Source organism: Channa argus, chromosome 7 (genome assembly GCF_033026475.1).
Source record: "Channa argus isolate prfri chromosome 7, Channa argus male v1.0, whole genome shotgun sequence".
NCBI lineage: Eukaryota > Metazoa > Chordata > Actinopteri > Anabantiformes > Channidae > Channa > Channa argus.
The window spans coordinates 104,366-122,500 of record NC_090203.1 but is presented as its reverse complement, the minus strand read 5'-3'; the positions used below and the strand labels follow the sequence as shown (position 1 = coordinate 122,500).

Below are 18,135 nucleotides of genomic sequence, written 5' to 3'. Positions count from 1 at the left end.
GGTCTCTGTTTTGTGTCTCTGCTGCTGGACAATGCACACCAAAGGAAGCTCCTGGTAAGACCCCCTCATCTTCTTGTCTGTGGGGCAAAATTTGAAACGGGTGTTTCTTACGTTTTATGATTTCAGCTGAAACAACTGAACAAAGAAGAAAGTTTGACATCACTGAGATCTTTTTTTTTAGAACGTTAATCAATAATCAAAAATCATGATCAGTCCCATAAATTCATATTTCAGTAGTAATACATTAAATAGTGAGTCTATTTGATCATTTTTTAACATTTTTTTTCAGAAAAACAACTTTTCAGTGTGACCGACCAAGAATTGACAGTAAATTATTAACTTCATGGTTATTTACGCAGCTTCTCTGGGAATTAGTGCAGTTTTCAGACCTCACTTTAATACTTTAGAGCTTCTCTCTGCTCTGCTGCATCCTGCTGCAGACACCTGAAACCTGAGGCACCTGCAGCTGAGCTGAAGATCTTAAGAACTAAAAGTCACCTCTGTGACTTTCAAGATGTGTTGTTCAGTAAAATTTGGTGAAATATTCTGGATTCACTGGTTCACTGATAAATTCCTGAGTTGTAGCTTTTTAACCTGGATCAGAACCTTTTGGTCCTCAGTCTAACATGATGTGTCTTTATTTCAGCTTCAGATCTTTGTTGCTGAACAAATAAAACACTGAAGCTGATGGTTTGCTCTGTTTTAAAAGGACAAATAACACATGAAGATTGAAGGAGCTTTTACCTCTGTGATTCCTCTTGTTTACACGGGCCAGTGTGTGAACATCTATAGAGAACATGAAGTTGATGCCAAACTGTTGGGGGTTTGAGACTTTACTGCCTTTCTGTTGGTGAGCTGGACTCTGTGTTTCTGATTGTAAAAACCATCACCACAGTCAGTCAGTAGAGGAGTGCTGCCTTAACTTTTCAAACAACTTCTTCTTCAAACAAAACCAAAGGTTTAAAGCAAAAACCTATGGTAACCTCTGTAGCGGGGTGAAGGCATTGATTACCCACCCCCAACAGTTAACAGCGTGATGTAACTTTACATTCTCACTTTCTCTTAAGATATGAGGCTCCAATATACATCACAGCAGAGCTGCAGATTTTTAGTACGGACTCTCTAACAGAGTCAGTTTAATTCCCCATAACCTGAACAATAAACAGAAGGGACCTTTACAGTTCAGTATCCCCCCCAGCTGCTGCTCCTTCGAGGACTACAAACGGACCACCGAGTGGCTCCTCGACCAAACAAATCACCGTCCAAAGGTTGCAGTGATCTGTGGGTCAGGACTTGGTCTCCTTGCAGATGGAGCCGCCCACAAACAGACCTTCAGCTATAAGGACATCCCAAACTTCCCTGTCAGCACAGGTGAGTGTGACACTCTGTTTAGTTTTACCAAGAGCAGTTTATTTAAGTTGCTCTTCCCCCTTGCGTTCATCAGAGAAAATGTAAAACCAGTTCCAAGTTTTATAGTAACTTTGTTCTTGACTTCTTATTGTAGACTAGTTATCCTCTACAGGAAATTACAGAACAGATCAAAAGTTAACAATAAATAGTTCTTCTTTTAATGACAAAAACTCTTTAGTTCTGCAAACAGTTTATTTTCTGTGTGTCTCAGTCCCTGGTCATGAAGGCCGTCTTGTGTTTGGGACAATCGAAGACACTCCCTGTGTCTTCATGCAGGGTCACTTCCACCTGTACGAAGGTTATTCCCTCTGCCAGGTGAGTCTGTCGCTGGTACCTGTCTGTATCAGAATGTTTGTCATAGTTCCTAATGTGGTCTTGTTTCCTTTTTAGTCATTTTTTTAGTCTTCTTCTACCACAAAATGTCCCTGAACTTTCCCGCCATTACTCATCACCTGTCTGTCCCCACTTGCTCATACACACGTTTTTTTTTCTTGTTACCTGCTCTGTAAAAATATCTGCCAGTTTTCAAGACTTAACTACTTCTCCCTGATTTACTTTTATTTATTTTCTACCAAATTTTATGAATGTCCTCTGTTTTTCTGTTATTTCTGGCCTCTTTACTTGTCTAGATTGTCCGCCTAGTTCTGTTCTGAAACTTGATTTTATTGTTCTGCTCATTCACCTGAACTTTCTGCTCATGTGTGCTGACTACCATCTGTTTCTTGAGGTACAAGCTTAGGTGAATAATGTATCTCTCGTTGTCTGTACCTGTCTGTATCTGTATCAGGTGACATTCCCCATAAGAATCTTTAAGCTCATGGGAGTGGAGTCTGTGCTGGTGACAAATGCCTCAGGAGGAATCTGTCCAGATTTTAAGGTTGGTGACATCATGATCATCAAAGACCACATCAACCTGCCAGGATTTGCTGGACAACATCCACTGTGTGGACCTAATGATGAGCGGTGAGACAGGGACAAATACCTTCTATCTGGCTGATAAATAAATGTGCTTCATTTGTGCTACAAGTTTATCTTAATACTCTCTGTAGATTTGGGATCCGATTTCCCTGCATGTCAGATGCTTACAGTAAGGATCTGAGGCGGCTGGTACTGGATGTGGGCTCTGAGCTAGGCTGCAGCAGTTTCATTAGAGAGGGAGTTTACTGCATGGTGAGCGGTCCAAACTTTGAAACCATTGCTGAGGCCAGAATGCTGCTGATCCTGGGCTGTGACTCTGTGGGTAAGACTGGCCAATGGTCTCTCTCTTAGGTTATCAGAGGGACACACTCCCATTGTGCTGGTTAATGATTGATAATAATCAAACAGAAAGAGCTTAAGGTTGTTCACAAATTTTAAGGAATGTTGGCATCTAGGCACTTTTACAAATACCTAGGATTTTTGCTACCCTAACCATCAAAAGGCTCGTAATGAGGCTCAGGTTTCACTGAAGAGGGGGAGGGTTCTATGGGTTCTGTAGGAGGTTACAGTTCTCATGGAATTCACAGAGTTTATATTTCTACTCTATATCTCTTCTCCGCTTCCCCACAGGTATGAGTGCAGTTCCTGAAGTGACTGTGGCAAAACATTGTGGACTCAGAGTTCTAGGTCTGTCCCTCATCACCAATATGGTCAGTTTTTAAAATTATTTCACTGTCTGCTGTGACTGCATTTACTTTGGCTCCTGATTAATCTTAGTATTAAGCTAAATATGTTTAATTTTTTCACCCAAATTTAAGACTTCAGTCACAAAGAATTAAGATACTAGATCTTTATGTTGTGTTGTTTTACCTGTCCAGGTGTCCCTGGACTACAGCCGGGAGGAGAAGGTGAACCACGAGGAGGTTCTTCAGATCAGTAAAATGAGGGCAGAGGTTTTACAAAAACTTGTCACCACTTTTATCTGTCGCTATCAGCAACAGAGCATCAACAACAACTGACAGATTTCACCATCTTCTGTCTGCTCTGTTAATGTCACAGTAAAACACACAAACTATAATTCTGTCTCAGCTCTGAATTGTCAGTTCATAATAAAGCTCTTAAAATGCTTCATACTGTGTTAGCACTTGCTAACAAACCAGTTATAGTTAATACATGGGGACATGTTTATTTGATCATCCAAAACTAGTTTCAAACATATCACATTCAAAGCACATTTATTAAATGTTACAGGAAATATTAAAACTTTGTCACTCAAGGTTCTAGAGAGTCCAATCTCCACTTAGGAGTGTAGATCTCTCACAGAGCTTTCAGTCCTATGTTGTAATCTTCACCACTATTAGCTTGTTGCTTAGCTGTTGTGAAAGTAAATACTTTTCATATCTTTTCCACATAACTTTGAGACAGGATGCTCCTAATGGTGGTAATGTTCCGTAGGTGGGAAAAGGCTGTTCTAGAGATTGGTTTTACATGTGAATTAGAGGACAAATCCTGGTCAAAAATAACTCCAAGGTTCCTTGCAGTAGAACTGGAGGCCAGAGTTATGCCATCTAGAGTAACAAGATGGTTGGACAGCATATTTCTGAAATTTTTAGGCCCAAATACTATGACTTCAGTTTTGTGGGGGAGTGGCTGTAGCTCAGTGGTTCAATCCCCGGTCCAGGCTATATGTAGAAGTGTCTCTGAGCAAGACACTAAACCCCAACAGTCCATTCCCATCCCCAGCTGTCCAGCCCCGGTCCAAGCCCAGTAGAAATTGGGGAGGGTTGCGTCAGGAATCAACATTGAGACAGTGATCCGCTGTGGCAACCCTGAACTCACGGGATAAGCTGTAAGGACAAAAAACAAACAAACTATGACTTCAGTTTTGTTTGAGTTTAGAAGTGAGACATTGTGGGGCATCCAGGCCTTTAGGTCTTGTAGGCAGGCTTGAAGCTTGATTCACAGGTTTTTTCATCTGGTTCAATAGCTGGATATAGCTGGGTATCATCAGCATAGCAATGGAAATTTATTGAGTGTTTTTTTTTATAATGTTGCCTAACGGTGTCGCAACCCTGTTTTTGTTGTTAGTTTGTGCCAGCTTTATTTCCTGTCCTTAGTTTGTATTTTGTTGCTTCTCTTATGTCGCTTCCTGTTACTTCCTGTTATGGTCCGGAGCTGGGTTCCCTCCTGTTTTTATCGTAGACCTCCCCCCCCGCCCCCATTACTGCCGTCTCATTACTGCCTCCTCTTGCAGTAACAGTGTAACAGTGTGTAAAACAATCATAAAAAGAATAGGAAAATAAGTACTGCGATATAGTTGTATATATATTTAGCAGTGTAAACTATATTTATGTATACAGGTATATAAACATTTTGAAAACATATTTGTCTGAGTTGGACAATGGACAGCAACCGAAGGCAGGAGTCAAAACCTGTCTTAGATGAAAACGACTTCAAGAGACACTTCAAAAATGGGTAAACAATGTACATTGGAAACATCCTAAATCTTCACAACATTCTTTTGGAATGTGGAGAACGGAACTGGTTTCAGTTTGGAGAGTCATTATTAGGAATATACAGACACCGTATAATAACGGGCTTTGGACAGTTTACTGTTCACACACCGATCCGTTAAGAGGCGGTAATGCGCTTTGAAGTTGGTTTTTTAACCGGCAACCAAATCGAAGAGAAGAAGAAGAAGAAGAAGAAGAAGAAGAAGAAGAAGAAGAAGAAGACGACGACGACGACGACGACGCAGACGCAGACGCAGACGCAGAAGAAGCTGTTGTATTCGGAGGTTCGGAATCATATTCGCTGATACAGCTAACAAAGACAATATGATACGGTAACAAATGGCTGCAGACATTAGTCGGACAGTAAGTGTTTAATCTTTATTCCATATAACTGAGTCTGTCTGAACTTTGATTATTTATGTTACAGTCGAAAATCGCGGCAGACTGAAATGCAGCCACTGAGCCTGCTCAATTGCTCAGATCATGTTAGCTTGGCCAAAGCTAGCTGCCTGGTGTTATTGTAATGTTACTGACGGCATCGAGCTAGTAAATATTACATGTAATCCAGAGACTGATATATAGTTAGCGTTTATTACGCCATCCTCAGTCAGGCAACCCGAATCAGTTACCTGGATCAGAGTTAAACTGCTTAATTATTAAATGAGCTTGGGCTGCGTCTAAAATACCGATGAACAGTGATGAGCTAAGAACTAGCTTTTTGGATAAGTGGCACATTTACAGTGATGTCTATTTGTCCTTGTTGAATAAACTAAACTCTTTGCTCCATAACCAAAATCTTATCATATGATGCATGAAGGTGTGCATTTGCAGTGTTTTCAATGATAATTAAGGTTATGATCAGTATGGGTTAGAATTATATTGTTTGTGTGTCAGTGGACAGACCGGAGGCGCCCAGCAGAAGACGAGATTTGTCCTCTGCAGGTGAAATCCCTGAGGACAGACAAAGAAATCAGCGTCTACAGACAGGACAGTAAATCACTGACAGGAAGTTCTTGTGAGGAGGAGGAAAAGAAAGAAAGTATGACATCTGTCTCAGGTTACTTTACTTACATTTAATTTGTTTAACTTTGCCTGTTTATGGAGAAATTAGTCATTTATTCATGTTATGTCTCCTGTGCAGGTTGTGGGAGGATGGGAGAGGGGGCGGTTAGCATGGTGATTGAGTCCAGCGACGATGAACTGGGACGACTTGACATTGACCTTGACAGGAAGTCAAAACGGCACAACCTGACATCCTGTAACGTTCGTGCGATCTTGCATGTGAGCAAGATACACACTGTGACTGTTTCAGAGAAGTGATATTACTCTGAACACTGTGTGTTGTCTTTTTAAAGGAGAGAAAAGCAGTCAGGTGGCCATTAGAAAACTGTCCATACTCGTTTTAATAGATTCATTCATATATTAATGCTTCCTTTCTAAGTAACAGGGACAAAATCGGCAGTCCTCTATCTGTGCAACGGTTATTAAAAAGTTTATGTATGATACTATAGCCTCTTTCACATATGAACTCTAGAAAGTGTCCAGAGAAATCAACCCCTGACATTGTCCGAAGTTGCCTTTCTCCCATGTAACAGTGAGACATTGTCTGACTGTGAAGTCAGACAATGTCTCACAGGGGAAACAGTAGATTTCAGCGTGGGGTCAGTGTGTACAGGAGCCACAACATGATGGTAACATTAGGCTGCAGGAAACTGTTTTGTTTATAGCAAATTGGAGCTGTGGATCTTTTTATCACCCAACTGCTTTAGTAGTCTAGTGACTGCGATTTAAACCCTTCTGATAATTCCTCACGCACATGATAAGGACTTTTGTATTAAAGGGTCTGAATGTGCTCCTGGAGCCTCTTACTTGGGCATTTGCACCTTAACATACACCACCTCTGGACAAATTCTAGATAATATCCGGATTCTCGTGCATGTGTGAAAGAGTCTTGATTCAGTTCAATTAAGCTTTATTTATATAGCACCAATTCACAACAAAGTCATCTCAAGGCATTTTACAGAATAAAATCAAGACTATAAAGAGAACCTAAAAATTCCCCCTTGAACAAGCCATAGGAATAAGTGGAGAGGAAAAACTCCCTTTAATGGAAGAAACCTCCAGCAGAACCAGGCTGAAGATGGGCATCCATCTGCCTTGACCGGTCAGGGTGAGTGGAAAGTGGAGAGAGAAAAGAAAAAGCAACAAAAGCAACAACAAAACACTGGGCAGGTTGGTAGGAACAGTAGCTGTGCACTGGAAAACACACAGCTTCAAAGCCAGGGACACTTTCAAAAAGGGACAGAGAGAGGGAGAAGCACAAAGACAACTATCGGAGAGAACACACAAAGTTAATGTCATACAGTTGTGACAATTGTGGGGGGACAGGAGAGGAGAGGAGAGAGGGTCAAGAGGAGGAAAGGAGCTCAGTGCATACTATAAGCTATAAGCTTTATCAAAGAGAGAGGTTTTAGGCTTAGACTTAAAAGTAGAGAGGGTGTCTGCTTCCCAAATCTGAACTGGGAGCTGGTTCCATAGGAGAGGAGCTTGATGCGGATTATGAGGCTTCAAACTTCCACATTAGGCACATTAGTGTAGCATTTCTCTCTCTTTGCTCCTTTCCTTTCTTTGTAGCACAAAGTGGGAATTTTACACCAACAAGATCTAGAAAATTTCCACCTAATTTATTTAACTCAGGCTGCTGAAGCATCGTATTAACTTGAGGACACATTTGAATACATTTTTGCACGCAACAAGAACTGTCAGTGTTCATCCTGTCATGGTCATTGTAAAGGGTTTGTTTTCTATAAACAGGTAAAACGCTGTAATCCTACCCAAGTGAAACCTTTTTCAACGTGGCACCTGACTGTTGTTTAATGGAAGAAAAATTGTGAACTTGTTTGAAAGTCTCAGCTCTCATATAATATGTTTTGCATCCTGTCTTAGGAGGTGATTACCCATGAGCATGTGGTGGCCATGATGAAAGCTGCCATTAGAGACACTCAGGATCTTCCCATGTTTGTGAGTTTCCATATTGTTATTGTCTTTAGGTGTTTTTATAGATGTTTCTGTAACAGGTCTAGCAGTATGAGTTTGTTGCCTCTGTAGAAGAAACTTCTTTATTATTTTATTCTTGTTTCTAATCTTGTTTTCGTTCCACTAAAGCCCTGGAACATTTTAATTTGCATACATATTAGGAGTCAAATGATTCAAATAAAAAAAAAATCTGACCTGTTTTAGTATGACTGGACAATATGTCATTGTAGGACCTTCACTGGGATGTGTACATGTGCAATATGCACGTCACAAGACATAATATCACACTTTATTATTACGGAAACAAAAATGATGATGTAAACCAAGAACAGTTACTTTGTCGACAGTACATTGAGTTGAAAAATGCATTAAAACAACTTTATATCCTTTATTAAAATTACTTTAGGAGATTAGCCACAGCGCTCATCTGCATATGTGTTTGGTGCGCTGAAATCAGTTGAATAACCCGTATTGTGCCTAGACTACAAAAGTGCTGTTCGTTTAACATGCACATTTTTTTGTGAACAGTTAATTGAAGATGTCCATTTGCGACTAAAAAAAAGTATGGTATGACATAGTGAACATTACGTGCTTGGTGAGTAAAACAGTGACTGTGCATGCACTGTACAACATGTGCTGATTATGCTAGCAGCAATAGTTCTTATTTTATAGACCATTTAAGAAAAGTTTACCCCAACAAGGGGCAGAGAGGAGGGAATGGTACATAAACCACCATTGTTAGCTACCAGACCAGATATCATTCCAGATTATCTGTCATGTGTTAAGAAAATTAGCACTTCATGCTCTAAAGAAGGGCAGCTGTAGCGCAGTTGGTAAGGCAGTTGTCCACGGACCACAGGGTCAGTGGTTTTATCCCGTCTCGGGTACGTGTCTCCTTGTTTCGTGTTTCCTTGGGCAAGACACTGAACCCCAAGTATTTTACTAACATACAACTGAGAGGTAAAAAAATATATATAATTGCTGCCAGTTAAGCCTGGGGTAGCTGTGGCAGAGCTGGTAGAAAGGTTTGGATAATAATATCAAGGTCACGTGGAATTGGCAAGTTGTTTTTCTGTGACTAAGGGAGTCCGTTTTTAATTAATTACTGAATTTCTCTTCAGATAAGTTTTTTTTTTTATGTTTTATTAGTCAATAATATTTGAAAGATTCAATGGTGTCTTTGTGTTGATTGAGAAGGCAGTGATGGAATGTTATAGTAAGGCATAAATACTGATCACAGGTCAGAATAAAATTGGAACATTTTCAATGTTTTAAATGTGTATCTGACAAATTAATTTAACATGTAGTCTGATTTTTACATCTTATATTTGACAAGCTAATTGATCCAAATACTCAAGGGCCTGGTTCACAAATATTATGCTTTGCAGCTTAAAATACTAACATAACAACAATGAGAGTAATTGGTCTTTAACTAATGCATAATAACTTTGATTTGTGTTTGCCTTGTACCTCACTTGTAAGTAGCTTTGGATAACAGCATCTGCTAAATGAGTTTATGTTATGTAAATATAAATGTAAATAAGAAGATGCATAAAGGCAGAAGTAAAATTACATCTAAGTTAAATGGAGCTTAAACTTGTGACATTGTGAATTTTAAAAAACAATTTAACATAAAGATACACCTTGTTTAAAACTATTTACTGATTTATTTACGGATTTTTCATTGTAAATAGTTGACAGTCCCTTACTTGATGTGCCAACTGGGACCGAGATACCTGCAAGTATCACCTTGGTTTTTGATGGTTATTCATACTAAAATAGCTTACTTTATAGTCAGGTTTTGTCAGTCGCAGAGTTTTTGACAACGGGAAGTGTTAAGGTTGAGCTCAGTAGTAGTAGTAGTAGTAGTAGTAGTAGTAGTAGTAGTAGTAGTAATAAATGGTACATTTTGATAGTATACATTTAATTTAAAAATATCTTGTAACTGAAGCTGTCAAATAAGTGTAGCGGAGTAAAAGGTACATTTTCCTCTGATATATATTGTGGTATAAAAAAATGCAGGAATGTCAATAGATGACTTGAATAGATTAATTTGCAAAGAATTTTTTTCTTCTAAACTCTTGTAGAGATGTTTGTAGTAACACAAATAACCTACACTCAGCACAATCCTTGAGCACCTCACTAAGTTAGTAGGATGAGGGAGAGCTGGTGGCTGAGAGGAGAGGGCAAGGATACATGTTAAGTAAACAAAGTATTTGCCACTCTTACTAACACATGAACTAACAGTGAGAAAAACAGAATGAATGGAGCAGTGTTGTTTTGACACTGTAATGTTTTGTGTGTTTCATTTATGTTGCACTTGTTGATTTGGTTAACCTGTAATGTGGTTATTTTTATGTAAAACAAAAATTGTAGTACTGGGAAACACCATTTTTTAAAAAATTAAGATTTGTAAAAAAGTGTTTACAATGCTTATGATGTTATCCTCAATTGTTTGCTGTTTATGTCTGCTACTGTGGCCTGTCTATGTCTCTCTTTTTTGTGTCAGTTTCCCTCTCCACATTCAGTTTTTGTCCCGTGTTTGCTTCCCACAGGAACCAAAGATGACTCGATCCAGATTGAAACAGGCTGTCCTGCAGGGACAGGTGAACTCAACCTCCCACAAGCTTCTCTGATGTTTTATTTGGAGATTAAAACAAGTCTGCTTAGCATTACCTCACTTGACTGTCTTCCTGTCTTATTGCAGCCACTGAAGTGGAGTCTCTCAACAAACACAACCAAGGTGAATAGAAATCTGCCAGTTCTCTCTGTCTGTCTGTGTCTCTGTCTGTCTGTGTCTCTCTCACTCTGTCTCTGTCTGTCTCTCTCACTCTGTCTCTGTGTGTCTCTCTCACTCTGTCTCTGTCTGTCTCTCACTCTCTCTCTGTCTGTGTGTCTCTCTGTCTGTGTGTCTCTCTCTGTGTGTCTCTCTGTGTCTCTGTCTGTCTGTGTCTCTCTCTCTTGTCTGTCTGTGTCTCTCTCTCTTTCTCTGTCTGCCTGCTACAATGTATTTGCTTCTAATTGGACTTCGGTGAAGCTGTAGTTCAGGGGTTGGAGGGGTGTTGTGCTGAGTATATTATTTAAATCCTCTACTCTGATTGGTCAGTTTATGGACTATTGCCAACTGTAAACACCAGCTGTGGTGCTGAACTACAATACATGATTTATTAAAAATGTACACTGTATGAACGCCTGGTTTCTCTGCATGTGTCTCCCAAAGCCTCCTCAGTTTGTGGACATTGATCTTGAGGAGAATGAGGACTCATCAGATGAAGAGTATTGTCCTGATGATGAAGAGGAAGAGGAGGAAGACATAGTTAAAGAGGTAAGTTGAGTGTCTGGTGTGATTTTATGTTCTCTTTCAAGACTTTTAATCAAGCTTTTAAAACATTGACTTGTGAATCTAAAACCTTTTCTTCGTTGGTACAGTGCTTAAGCTAAATTTTGTCTTGAGATCTATAAAGTGTACAATTTAGGCTTTTTATTTATTTATTTATCTATTTATCTATCTATCTATCCTATTACAAATTAGTTTACCCAAATTCATTCCTGGAGTCGTACTGGAATACATTATAACAGGAGGTGGTTCTAATGTTTTGGCCACCCTATATATATTGAATGAAGTGGCCAAAACATTAGAACCACCTCTTTTTATAATGCACTTCAGTAGGACTCCATTAACCACTTTGACCTCAGTAATAAACACATAGAACTTTTCTCATAGTTTCAACCTAAAAACTGAGACGTTTTCACCTTGTAAAAGTAAAACTCATGGCAGCGTCAATGTATTGAAGTGCATTAAATTGAAAGAGAACGAGGACAGCCTTCTGCGATGGTTTGTTACAAAAAACAAACCCAGCATTCTGTTCATATTGGTAAATCTTGAAGGATATCTGTCAGACCATTTCTTGAGGGAAAACAAAAATCCCTGCCAATTATAGCATCAGTTAGCCATTGAACTTTTAAGTTCATCATTATTGTCGATGATTCTCTGGAGAAGGACTTTATCATTCTTATTCTTATACCTTTTAAATGTTTACAAGTTACAAAACATTACAAAATAGCACTCCAGAGACAGCTTTTGGTATTCCTCCTTGGTCTAAGTCTTGGTCAAATATCTGCTTACGGTCAATGAAGCCATAAGGTCCACGGAAATATGCCACTTGTTCTTGCTATATAGTTTTCTATAATAATGGCCACATTTTTAGAGGATTTTGTTTGCATCTTGTCTGTGTTCTCCAGTGTATGTTTTTCTGAACAAGTCTTAGTAGCACAGGCATCCGTCAGACAGCCATACGGTCTTCGTGTTCATTGCATTGGTTTCAACTAATATACACATAGATTTTTGCTAATAACATGTCTAAAAAGTTTTGTTCAAGAAAAAACATACTAAAGTGACTGCATTTACAGGGTATTCACAGAAATCAGCTTACTTTGAGTAATTAGGGACTGGTGTTTCTCATAACCAGTTTCCAACCTGGTCTGAATAGTCTGAATTTTAAAAATCCACTTGGGGGAAGGGACTTATTTAGACTTCTACTAGACGCTTTGTGTAAAGTAAATTTTCAGTCTGACCTTGCACAGACTTTTAAAAAAAAAAAATGAGGCGGCATCGCCCCATTACCTTGTTATCTCTCCTTTCATTCATTCTTTCACTCAGCTGCATGCAGCTTACTGTCTGCAGCTAGCAGTCACATGGATTTACATTTTAATTCAAATCATAATGTTACTTTGTGTTGGCTATACTCTACAACTTGGTTGCCTATTCATAGGCACTGATGCTGTGATATGCGATAAGACTGATATGATGACTGAAGCCTTGATGCAAAGAATGTCGAACAATAAATTGTAATTGACTTGAGTTTTTTTTTTATTCGTGTTCTGCATATTCTTCTGAATCTTTGCTCTATCAATTGTCCATGTGCTTCATGTAAACACTTTCTCATTGAAGGCGTGGTGCAGTGTTAGATGATACTATGTTACAGTGGGTGGTTTGAATTAAACTGCAGGTACTGGTCAGGTGCATTCGTTTTGTGAAGAAATTGAGTACTGTTTTCTCCATCTCCTGTTTTCTCCATCTCCTTTGGTCAGTTATTATATCTTGTTAACAAGCAGCATCCAACTTGAAATAATAGACTTGCATTGTGACTCGGATTTGCAGGGCAAATTTGCCGCAGCCGGCTTGGACATTTTTTATCAGAATCTCTTGCCAGGTTGCCCCAACTTGACAGCCCTCGCTGCAAAACTGTTGTGCATGTTTGATACCACATATCTTTGCGGGCAAGTTTTTTTCTATAATGAGCATAAATATGAAATAAAACAAAGCATTACTCAAGGCTCACGCACAAGCACTTGAATCACATCCTGAAGTTGGCTGCCACTCAGGATGTGACACCTGATATTGATACGCTGGTGAAAACTAAAAGATGCCAGGTATCAGGAGTCAAATAAACTATGCAACCCCACTTAAAGTGCTGCATGAGACCCCCTGATATAGTTCTGTGATATAGTTCTGTGAATCACTGAGGCATTGTGTGTTTGTATGTTCTTTTTCTTTAGAAGTTTCAAATAAACTTGAGGTGTTTTATGATTATTAGTAATGTTGTGCTTGTACTATTTTGGACACACTGTCCTCAGGCTCCAGCTTTATCTTTTATGTTGATTGTATTAAAACAAAGAAAACAATGATTGATGATTTTGATGAAACAATGATTTCACCGGTCCGGCCCACTTGGAGGAAATAACTTTTCCTCCATGTGGCTCCAGAGCTAAAATGAGTTTGACGTCCCTGAGGTAAACTGTCAGTTCTGCTCAGGGACGCGCCCTACTTTGCTGCACGTGAAGATCAAGAAGGAGAGGAATGATACGGTCGCCAAAAATTTGCAGTGAGGGTTCCAGTTAAGGACCTTGGCCATAGTGATGGAAAAGTTTGGTATATTCCACATCATGGGGTATACCATTCTAAAAAGTTTAAGTTTCGTGTGGAGTTTGAATGTGGCGCGTCTTGTCAAGGAACCTCATTGAATGAGCAGCTCTTTCAAGGACCAAACGTTACTAGTACAATAATTGGAGTTCTGACTAGGTTTCGTCAAGAGGTGTAGAGGCCATGTTCCACCATGTAAAGGTCTCGTCAGCCGACACTGACCAACTCAGATTCCTATGGTAGCCAGATGGTGACGCAAGTAAGCCGATGCCAGATTACAGGATGGAGGTGGATCTGTTTGGACCCAAATCATGGCCCAGTTGTGCTAGCTATGCACTCAACCAATGCGCAGACGAAACACATTTGTTTAATGCCTGTACACCAAATACGTGCTACAAAACTTTTATGTAGACGATTGTCTAAAATCATTTGAGACCGTTACAAAGGCTGAGTCTCTTTACCATAGTTTGAAGACTGTAAGTCAGATGGGTGGCTTCAGGTTAAACAAATTGGTAAGCAATAATCGGATGGTCAAGCACCAAACTAGGGCAGAAGATATACTCAACAAGTAAGTGCTGTTTGAAATGTGTTTGTTGGTCTCAGGGAATAGCTGAGTTTCTGTCATTTATCGAATCTGCTGATTTAGTTTGTTTTTAAAAGTGTTCAGAACTGTAGGTACAAAAGTTTTGCTCTTCTGGTGAAGTGGAAATTTGGTCTTTTATTGGTGGTAGTGTCAGCTTGGTAATCACCAAGCATTTACACATTTGACAAAAAAAAAGGTGCACAAATTAGTTTGGTTTCAACAAGGGGGGCGGTTTCAGGTGTAGCCAATTAAGACCATGTATAAGGCACCTGTTGGGCTGCAGGCATCAGCCCTTCCGTTCAGGTCTCCTTGTGTGAAGACTGACTGTGTAAAGACTAGCGAGTCTATCTGGACGAATCCACCAACCAAGGACATTGAAACTTCTTTTAATTCTTCTGTTTCTTTACTGTGCGTCACATTAACCCTTTTCTACTCGGGAAAGTCGTTTTTCTTTTTTTTCTGTCTTTACCATGTGTTTTCAGCAGATCCCTGTTCTCCTCCGCAGACGCAGAACATGGCGTTCTACTAGAAGACTACAGTTTTCCCACCTGCGCACCCTTACTCGGACCACTTTGTCAGCAGCCTCTTTTTGTCTTGCCCTGTGGAATTGCCAGTCTGTAGTGAACAAGGCCGACTCCATTCCAGCTTTTGCTACACAGTCAGCTCTTCACCTGCTTGCACTTACAGAAACCTGGATCACACCAGAGAACACGGCCACCCCAGCTGCACTCTCCACCAGAGGGGGGGGACTTCTCATCAATGAAAATTGGAAGTTTTCCCCGAGAGCACCCCTCAGCAATCTGCCATCTCTGGAATATCATGCCTTTAGGATCACGGCACCGATTACAGTCCAGGTGATTGTGATATATCGACCAGCGGGCCAGATGGGGAACTTCTGCGGTGAGCTTGACGTGATGCTGTCCCACTTCCCTGAATATGGCACTCCACTCATCGTCATGGGAGACTTGAACATCCACCTGGACAAACTACAGGTGGCTGACGTGTTTGCTCTCCTAAATACGTTTGACCTGAGTTTGGTCTCCACTCCTCCGAACCACAAAGCTGGCAACAACCTTGACCTCATCCTCGCCTGGAACTGCACCACAGACATCTTGGTCACTCCTCTGCATTTATCTGATAATTTCTTCATTAAACTCAGTCTTCATCCCTAGACCTTTGCATTCTCCCACCACACTTGTAATATTCCGTTGTAATCTCAGGTCTCTTAACCTGGAACGATTCTCTTCCCTGGTCTCCGCGACTCTGCTCCCAACTCAGGACCTCTCCATCCTCGTTGCAGATGCACCCACGGACAGCCTCTGCAATACACTTTCTTCGTGTCTGGATTGTCTCTGCCCCATTTCTTCAAGACCCGCTCGTCCCTTAGCTTCTAATCCATGGCTCAACAAACGGGTCCGTGAGCAACGTACCATGTTCAGGAGTGCTGAGAGGAAGTGGTGCAAATCCAAGACTCCATCTGCCCTTTCTGAGTATTGGGATCTGCTTGGATCTTTTTCGCACAGTATCACCAGGGCAAATATTGAATATTACCAGGAGAAGCTCAGCAACACCTCGGACACCAAAAAGCTGTTCTCCACTTTTAAATCACTCATTTACCCACCTCTACCTCCTCCATATACTTCTCTCACTGCTGACGACTTTGCCAACTTCTTTACTAATAAGGTGGAATCCATTAGCTCACAGTTCTCTCCTTCAGACGATGACATCCAGCTAACTTCTTCCAACACTGCATCGCTCTCGTCATTTTCAACTCTGACTGAGGACGACCATCCGACCACCAGCTCTCTGCATCCGATCCCTTCCACTTTCTTTCAAGCAGTTGCACCCGCACTAATGCCAGCTAAGTCATCAACACATCTCTAACAACAGGTACTTTTCCAACCTCATTCAAGCAGGCCCAGAATACCTCACTGCTCAAGAAGCCTTCTCTTGATTCTTCCGTTGTGGAGAATTACCGACCTGTCTCCTTTGTTCCATTTATGGTCAAGACAATGGAACGAGCAGTCTTAGATCAACACTGACTTTCTTTCCAAGAACAACTTCCTCGATGTCAACCAGTCTGGCCTCGAGGGGTCACTCCACAGAAAAGGCACTCTTGACTGTTGTGGAATCTCTTTGAGCTGCAAAAGCCACAGGTCAGTCTTCTGCCTTAATCCTAATTGATCTATCTTCAGTCTTTGACACTGTGAACCATCAAATCCTCTTGTCCACACTCTCTGACTTAGGCATCTCTGGATGAGCTCTATCCTGGCTTTGTTCTTTCCTATCAGGACGAACCTTGAAGGTATCCTGACAGGGGCATGTTTCTCACTCTCATAGCCTCTTTACTGGTGTGCCGCAGGGTTCAGTTCTTGGTCCTCTCCTTTTTTCTGACTATACTGCATCCCTGGGTTCTATCATTTGCTCACATGGTCTTTCCTATCACTGCTATGCTGATGACACACAGCTCTTCCTGTCCTTTCCACTGGATGACTCCACTGTCTCATCACGCATTTCTGCCTATCTCTCAGACATATCTACCTGGATGAGAGACAAACATCTTCAGCTCAACCTCTCCAAGACCGAAGTCCGAAGCCCAGCCAGACCTTCGACGAAACACACCATCATCAAGAGTTAGTGGGGACAATCAATGTAGATCCCTATTCAGAGCAATGATCCCACAATGGTGGAATTAGCTAACTCTGCACGCGGTTCGTATGGACAAACCGCTAAGGAAGGAGTTGGAGCTTCCACTGGAGGACTCTGTGTATTTAACTGACAGTACAGCGGTGCTAAAATGCATCAACAATGAGACATCAAGTTTTTTTGACGTTTGTGACTAATAGGGTCTCAGCGATTCAGCATACCTCAACAAACAGTGGCACTATGTGAACTCTCAGCTTAATTTGGCAGATGGTGCATCAAGGGGGCAGAACGTGAAAGCCTTTCTGCATAATAAGCTGTGGGTATCTGGACCTGAGTTCCTTACCCAAGCGGTCGAGAAGTGGCCAAGAAATCCAGACTTGCAAGAGATTGATGTAGCCGATCCTGGGGTGAAAAGAAAAGTCACAGTAAATGATCTCACAGTTGATATAATGCAAATATTGCTATAGTACTATTCATCATAGACACGCTTAAAGTGGGCTGTAGTGTGGCTTCTGAGGTTTAAAGATATGCTTCTAACATTGTCCAGAAGGAAAAGGGAGCTGTTAGCTGTTGTTCAAGATATTCAGCTTCAAGGGAAAATGCTGAACTATAAAACAAGAAAGAAGAACCTAAATGTGGATGAGCTCCAGGAAGCAGAGGTTGAAATAATTCGTTAGTGCCAGAGCTTTCCGGATGAAATTTCAGCGGCAGGTAGAAAAAGGTTTGATAAAGCTATGTGTGAACATGCTAGAGAGATTACTCTATTCAAACTTGTATGTACAATTGAACAGTTATCGGATGAGTTGAGAAGCAAGTACAATAAATGTTCAATGTTTGTCATACAACGATTTCCAGAGTGAAGTATTTGCTGCAGTATCAAATTCGTCAGATTCAATTAAGATTGCCTCCACAATCTGCAAAATGTAAAGCTGCTCCGTGAAGATTTTCTACATAGATAATCGGCTACATTGACACAGTATAAATTTGACTGGGAGCTGCAGCTTACGTCTGAACAAAGTTATGGTGAGGTTTCTGATCTAGGAGGATAGCATGGAATGGAAAATTAAATAAACTCTGGTTCACCTGCTGAGATGCAGTAAAGGCAA

The 18,135-nt window shown here is 40.6% G+C and overlaps 2 protein-coding genes across 14 annotated transcripts in view; both read left to right on the top strand.

Annotated features, from left to right (window-relative positions):
* The window catches only part of pnp4b (purine nucleoside phosphorylase 4b), a 3,582-nt gene extending 123 nt beyond the window's left edge, over nt 1-3,459 (top strand). Inside the window, exons 1-8 of one of the 3 annotated variants that reach the window (XM_067509184.1) lie at nt 1-54; nt 710-850; nt 1,199-1,371; nt 1,622-1,725; nt 2,198-2,373; nt 2,460-2,650; nt 2,959-3,038; nt 3,207-3,459. The exon at nt 1-54 is cut by the window's left edge and continues 16 nt beyond it. In XM_067509184.1, coding sequence (XP_067365285.1) covers nt 798-850; nt 1,199-1,371; nt 1,622-1,725; nt 2,198-2,373; nt 2,460-2,650; nt 2,959-3,038; nt 3,207-3,347 — 918 coding nt within the window. In that variant the 5' untranslated portion in view covers nt 1-54; nt 710-797 and the 3' untranslated portion in view covers nt 3,348-3,459. The remainder of the gene's footprint in view (nt 55-709; nt 851-1,198; nt 1,372-1,621; nt 1,726-2,197; nt 2,374-2,459; nt 2,651-2,958; nt 3,039-3,206) is intronic. The other 2 variants (XM_067509185.1, XM_067509183.1) reach the window with 2 other exon arrangements.
* Nucleotides 3,460-5,047: 1,588 nt separating this feature from the next.
* gon4lb (gon-4 like b) overlaps nt 5,048-18,135 on the top strand; it is a 41,719-nt gene continuing 28,631 nt past the window's right edge. For 7 of the 11 annotated variants that reach the window (XR_010914772.1, XR_010914773.1, XM_067509177.1 and 4 more), the window contains exons 1-7: nt 5,048-5,204; nt 5,736-5,898; nt 5,983-6,122; nt 7,788-7,862; nt 10,433-10,483; nt 10,585-10,620; nt 11,098-11,202. Coding sequence is in view for 8 of the 11 variants with exons in the window: in XM_067509177.1 (XP_067365278.1) it covers nt 5,181-5,204; nt 5,736-5,898; nt 5,983-6,122; nt 7,788-7,862; nt 10,433-10,483; nt 10,585-10,620; nt 11,098-11,202 (594 nt within the window). In the remaining 3 variants the exon portion in view is untranslated. Of the gene's footprint in view, nt 5,205-5,735; nt 5,899-5,982; nt 6,123-7,787; nt 7,863-10,432; nt 10,484-10,584; nt 10,621-11,097; nt 11,203-14,917; nt 17,741-18,135 lie in introns of those variants that run through there. The other 4 variants (XM_067509175.1, XM_067509181.1, XM_067509182.1 and 1 more) reach the window with 4 other exon arrangements.